Raw genomic sequence first — 6,225 nt, forward strand, 5'->3', positions numbered from 1 at the left:
TAAAAAGTGCCTATAGTGGCGTTTGTGAAACGCCACTATAGGTCCTTGGAAGACTAGGACCTATAGTGGCGTTTTAAAAATGTTGCCATAGGCCCTTGGAAACGCCACTATAGGACTCCCTTAACGCCACTATAGGCCCAATTTTTTGTAGTGTTTAGACTCAAGTTAGAGTATTATATTTTTATTTATTATTAATTTAGAATGTTACATATGTATACATATGCTGGTTTAGGGTTGATATAACTTATAACCATTTGAATGAAATCAACACTAAAACAAATGATCTAAATATCAAAATAAGAAATTAAAATTAAAAAAAAAAATTTGAGAGACAAAATTAAATTTCTTTTAAGTGTACAAGTACAATTTATTTTTTAATCTTAAATTTAATTATATTATCAAAATATTTTTTATTAAGTCATGTAGGGGTGTCCATGGGTCGATCCAGGTCGGGCTTATGCCCAACCCGCAACCGACCCGCTTACATCGGGTGGACGGCTAAACGACCCGCCGCCGACCACAAACGACCTCGGGTCAAGTCAGATTGGACGCCAGTGGACAACGGTTGGGTCAGTCGGCCTCGTACTGAGTTACAATCACCAAATTTTTGCAGGATTGAAGCTCAAAATCAACACATCAAGCCCAGATTTGAGCAAAAATCACGGATCTAAGCAAAAATTGAAGAAAAACATCACATGAAGCTCAAATTTGTGCGACAAAATTCATCACTATCGCCGGATCTAAGTGAATTTTGAAGCACAAGCACCAAATCTTCGCTGGATCGAAGCTCAAAATCGCCAGATCAAAGCTCAAAATCGAAGCACAATCTTCATCTCACCACTGGATTTAAGGAAGAAAACCTACATCTTCACCGGATCTAACCAAAAACTACCAAACTTTCACCGAAAAATCAATGAATCTAAACGGATCTACATAACTTTTGCCTTCTTTCATGGGTTTCCTCGGTCGGATCGGGTATATCGGGTTTTGAAGAATAAAACCCGCCATCGAACCCGCGTCAGTCGGCTTTTGTGGGCGGAGACCCATCTCCGACCATCACTGGCAGCAGGTCAGTTTTCAATGATTATTTATATAAGATAATTTTCAATGATTATTTTTTTAAGTTTTTAAATAAGAACTTTGAAATATTACACAAATTGAGTTTCTATGGCAACAAAGTTGAGTATTTTCACAACATATTAAAACAAGGAAAGGGATTTTTTGCACACAAGCCAGCAATAATAAACTGCAAATAGAGACAGGTGTTAAAAAGGAGAGAGAGAAAGACATGCAAGGGTCATGTGCAATGCGAGATTATTGAGGTCTTTCTGAAGGAGAAGCCACAATCAAAGGAATGGAGGAAGTATTTGGTGTTCAGGGAGGAGTGGCAAAAGTATAGGGAAACCTTCTACAATCGGTGTCGTTCGCGGGCAGATGCAGAAGGCGACCCTACTATGAAGCAAAAATTGATCTCACTAGGAAGAAAAGTGAAGAAGGTAGAACAATGTGTTTATCTTTCATATATTTGCAATCATGCTTTGTTTTTGTTGCTCAAAGAAGTTTAGGAAAAGCAAACAAAGAAGAGATTTTTCAACCAGATTTTATAGGTTAATTTAGTTTCTATATAAAAAAAAATTGAGGAATTTTATCCAATTTGACCAGGTAGTGGGACACGGGCAATTAAATTTCAGGTTTAAGTCTCTACTTTTGTTAATTTTGCTACCTTTCTCAACAAACAAACAAACGGTTGTTCAATTGAATATACATATATTTGTTTAGTTTTAGAGGTATCTTCCTGTTCTGTTTCATCAGGGGTAAGCATTGCAGATTGATGGTGAAATGGAACGTCATTGTGAACTTCTGAAGGAGATCCAAGATAGCCCAACTGACATTAATGCCATTGTTGCACGGCGGCGCAAAGACTTCACAGGGGAATTTTTTCGCTACCTCACTCTACTGTCGGAGACTTCTGACAGTTTGGAGGACCGTGATGGTAACTTTTAATATTTGGATGGATTTATTGCAATTAATGGCTAGTTGGCTCGATTGCATATCATATGACTTGTGAGTAAGCGTCCACTTGAATCAAACAGTAGGAGGTTTATAGAAGCTGACGCAAAGTCCAGTGTGAATTACCCTGAGGTTACAAGAGTGAAAATGAGCAATAATTAACTGAGATTTTGATTTGTATAATTGTATGCGTTTAGATTATTTTTTTGTTGAAATTTATATCTTTTTTATTTATTTAATGTTAGCAAGAGTACAGTTGTACCTAAAAAAATGTGAGTTTTTAAAAAACTATGCATAAGCAAGTACATGAAAAAGCTAATCCAAACTCACCTTCATCTGGCCTAAAATAAGTCTTTATTGATTGTTCGCGACATTTTAACCTGATAAAATAAAAAGAAGGTTGATTTGTGTATAGCTTGTTCTTGTCTCTCTTATAAGATTGTTCCATTATTATTATTATTTATTTTTTGAGCAGCCGTGGCAAGACTGGGGGCCAGATGCTTGTCTGCTGTCAGTGCTTATGATAATACACTGGATTATGTGGATACGTTAGAGGTTGCTCAGGCCAAATTTGATAATATCCTCGACTCTCCTTCAGTGGATGTGGCATGTGAGAAGATTAAAAGCCTTGCCAAGGCAAAGGAGCTAGATTCCTCATTGATCTTGTTGATAAACAGTGCTTGGGCTTCTGCAAAGGAATCCACAACTATGAAAGATGAGGTATGGATGAATGGATGGCAAACTTTTACTGAGGACATTCCCGTTGATGGACTACAAGGGTCACTTTCCTAACTTGGTTAACGCATCACAAAATGCACAAGCAAGGTGGACAAGACCTTAATAGTCACAAAGTAAACCTTGTTCTAAAATATATATTCCATATAATCTTAGTATAATGCAACATTTGTGGTTACAGCTGTGATGGTATTTAAAGTATGTCTCATTTTTATGAGTATGTTTTGTTAAATAGATTATACACCAAGAAAAAGGATTGTATACTGTAGATCTCCTGAAAAAATGCATTAGAGTGCATGGGATTGCCCTCTATGCATATGAGCAACAACTTGCTGAAATTTATGTTATTCTCTTTAGGTACTAAAGTAGTCTAACCCTCTGTCTCAATGTCATTGTATGGCAAAAACACTTGAATTATTTAAACTGATCGTGTAGAATATTCCTGAATAGAGTAGAGCCCTTCAAAGTTTGGTTTATGTTTCATAGACTAACCAAATACTTTGTTTTGCGTTGCCATTATTTGCTGACACTGGAATAGTTTCATTTCATGGTGCAACATATGTCCTTGAAAACAAATAAATCTGCAGTTACCATGTGACAGATTGCTATGCACAATTCACAGGCTTTGTTACTATGAATAAAGACTATAACAGCATCAATCGCATGGTTCAATACTTGAGATTGATTTCTAGAGTTGTTAATTCTCACATGAAAATATCTGGACCCCACAAAACCTGACACTTGAAATCAAGCTTTGATTTGTATAATTTCTTTCATTTCAATGTTTTTAAATGCCTTTATTTGCCAAGTTTTTCCTTGTTTTGTATTGTTTAATCTTAGACGTGTAACTGCAGGTCAAAGATATAATGCATCGTTTATATAAAGCAACAAAGAGCAGTCTTAGAAGCATTGCGCCAAAAGAGATAAAGCTACTCAAGCATTTGCTGAACATCACTGATCCTGAAGAGCGATTCTCAGCATTGGCAACTGCTTTCTCTCCGGGTGATGAACATGAAGCCAAGGACCCTAATGCACTTTACACGTAAGAGAGCTTCTTGCTTCTTTAGGCTACCATAGTACCCTTATGTTAGTATCTGAGAATCAGCTTCTGTTCAGATTATGACATCCTTAGATTTATCATGTTTTGTTGTTGAGCAGTACTCCCAAAGAGCTGCACAAATGGATTAAGATAATGCTTGATGCTTACAATCTCAGTAAGGAAGACACTGACATTAGAGAAGTCAAACACTTGACTCAGCCTGTGGTTATACAGAGGTTGTTCATCCTCAAGGAAACTATAGAAGAAGAATACTTGGAAAGTAGCAGGTTTCAAGACTCTAAAACAGAAGGGACCACAAAATCAGAGGAGCTGTGAGGTGCTGCTCTTTTTGATCCACAGCACTACTGATCGCTGTCACATTCATTCTACAGATGAATTTGCAAGTTTACTCTGAAGCTTTGAGTTGTAAGAGTCCATTTAGATGTAGCTGAAACTGAAAATTGAAAAATACTGTAGCAAAATAATTTTTTAATAGGTGAAAAACACTTTTCACGCTTAAAATTATTGTTCATTGGCCTAAAATCACTGTTCATGACCAATGAACAGTACACAATGCGCGTCCCAGTGAAGAAAAAAAAAAAAGAAAAGGGGAAGGGGCTGAAGCGCAGACGCTGGGCGTTTCAGCCCTTCCCAAACGCACTCTAAATTGTCAATGTTGTGTGAAGGTTTCTCTCTTTTTCTTAGACTTTTCTAAATTGAGAGAAAAATGGGAGTAAGGGAGAAGTGAAAGCTGGAGCCAGAGGGATATTGGGGGCTGATGTGTTGTGGTACACTTAATTGAGGATTGTTCATCTATATTGTTATGATATCTAAAAGTCGAAAGTGTAGTATTTAATATTGTTACTCTACTTTAAGTCATATCAGCATAGTATTTTAATCCACTTCAGTTCATTCAGTCTATTCTCTCTTGAGTTAATCTAATTATTTTGTCCAACTCTATTAGTTTATGAAGTTATTTAAGCATTTTTTTAAAGTATCGATACTGTCTAGCCACCTCACCACCGTGAGATTTTGACATATAAGGCATAACATTTACTGGGGATTTTGAGCCTTAAAAGAAAAAAGCGTAAGATAAGATGATGATGTGGCTAGGCTTTCTATCTTCGGTCCATAGATACTGTCTTTAGGTCCTAATTGGTTGAGAGGGGTTTGTGTTTGGACCGGTTTAGACCCATTTGGATCAGATACTATCTAAAGCTACATAAGCCCCCTCCATTAAAAGTCCCAAGCCAATTCTCTCCATTTAGGCCCAATCTCAATGCCTTTCGGCTCCGGCCCACATCAAACGTTAGTTTCACCCAAGCCCGTGACATTTCTTAATTAGTGACAACTTTTATATATATATATATATATATATATATATAGTTGAAAAAAAGTACAAATACTATAGTGCCGCTAAATTCACATATAAATACTTTATAAGGGATGCACTAATTATTTATGCAAAATTACTTTTAATGATTATAGGTATAAGATTTATATTAAAAAAAATAAACCATTTGAAATTGACATTCTTGCACAGATTGAGTTTATCTAGCAAGAATTAAAAACAAAGTGAGTCAAAAGATAAAAGCAAAGTGAATTGCACGTAATCAAGAATGTCAAAGACAATAAGCAGAACTTAAGTACGGTTCTTTAAGTGTAATATATTAGGTTGCTCTTTTTTTCTTTTTTCTTTTTTTATATAGAATAATAAGTTGCTTAATTAAATTAAACATTTGGTTGCATTGACCAACGAAGTATAAATAATGTTATTTTTCTGAAGAAAATAAAATTTAATGCAATTAATTCATACCCTTGATTATCCTCTCTTTCTAAAAAGAATTAATATTATTAAAGTTAAACCTTAAAAAAATGTAAAAGAAATGATATGTCTACAACATAAAATAAGTTTAACAAAATATTTCAAAATACACCACGCGTCATGCAAAGCATCAACTAGTAATTGATAATTAGGGGACAAGTGAGGAACATGATTATTCCAATTTCAAATCAAAATATCTTCCTTCCTAGGTCCACTTAACTGGAATAAAGCAATTCGCTCCATATACCTTCTGTAACTTCATAATACCTAGGACACAAACAAATAGGGAAATCATTACGAATATTTTACACAAGAAAAAAAAAAATGACAGATATCATTTTCTGGTTCAAAAATATGACAGATATCATTTTACACAATTGTGTTTTTTAGCCTTTATTGTGCAACGAAGGCCAACTATGAAAAAATAAAATAAACAAAAGCTTGAATGTAATACATCTTCAAAAATCGAATAAAAATTCATGAACCACCTCATCTAATTGGTATTTAATTTTACATTTTATTTAAAGAAAACAATTCTACAGCCCAACCAGTACATTATGTTTGGTTTGAACGGATCAGTTTGGAGATTCTTGTGAGCAAATCATAGTGTTACCAT

At 35.1% G+C, this 6,225-nt stretch overlaps 1 protein-coding gene across 3 annotated transcripts; it reads left to right on the plus strand.

The window, feature by feature from the left end:
- Window positions 1-1,193: 1,193 nt before the first annotated feature.
- LOC142623817 (uncharacterized protein At4g37920-like) lies at window positions 1,194-4,675 on the plus strand. 3 transcript variants are annotated; one of them, XM_075797274.1, is made up of 5 exons: window positions 1,194-1,496; window positions 1,828-1,993; window positions 2,486-2,730; window positions 3,600-3,787; window positions 3,904-4,675. In XM_075797274.1, exons 1-5 carry the CDS (start codon window positions 1,455-1,457, stop codon window positions 4,118-4,120), a joined length of 858 nt encoding a protein of 285 aa, XP_075653389.1. In that variant the 5' UTR covers window positions 1,194-1,454; the 3' UTR covers window positions 4,121-4,675. The 3 variants fall into 3 exon arrangements, with proteins under 3 accessions (XP_075653389.1, XP_075653391.1, XP_075653392.1); XM_075797276.1 differs by having other exon boundaries at window positions 1,230-1,496; window positions 1,813-1,993; XM_075797277.1 differs by lacking the exon at window positions 1,194-1,496 and adding an exon at window positions 1,663-1,691 and having other exon boundaries at window positions 1,813-1,993.
- Window positions 4,676-6,225: the final 1,550 nt, after the last annotated feature.

Source organism: Castanea sativa, chromosome 2 (genome assembly GCF_040712315.1).
Source record: "Castanea sativa cultivar Marrone di Chiusa Pesio chromosome 2, ASM4071231v1".
NCBI classification, from domain to species: Eukaryota; Viridiplantae; Streptophyta; class Magnoliopsida; order Fagales; family Fagaceae; genus Castanea; species Castanea sativa.

Excerpts from the sequence above, each read along its gene's own strand:
- LOC142623817 (XM_075797274.1), top strand. The coding sequence starts at position 1,455 with ATGAAGCAAAAATTGATCTCACTAGGAAGAAAAGTGAAGAAG. Across the intron at positions 2,731-3,599 it reads CCACAACTATGAAAGATGAG|GTCAAAGATATAATGCATCG; the intron begins GTATGGATGAAT and ends GTGTAACTGCAG. Across the intron at positions 3,788-3,903 it reads GACCCTAATGCACTTTACAC|TACTCCCAAAGAGCTGCACA; the intron begins GTAAGAGAGCTT and ends GTTGTTGAGCAG.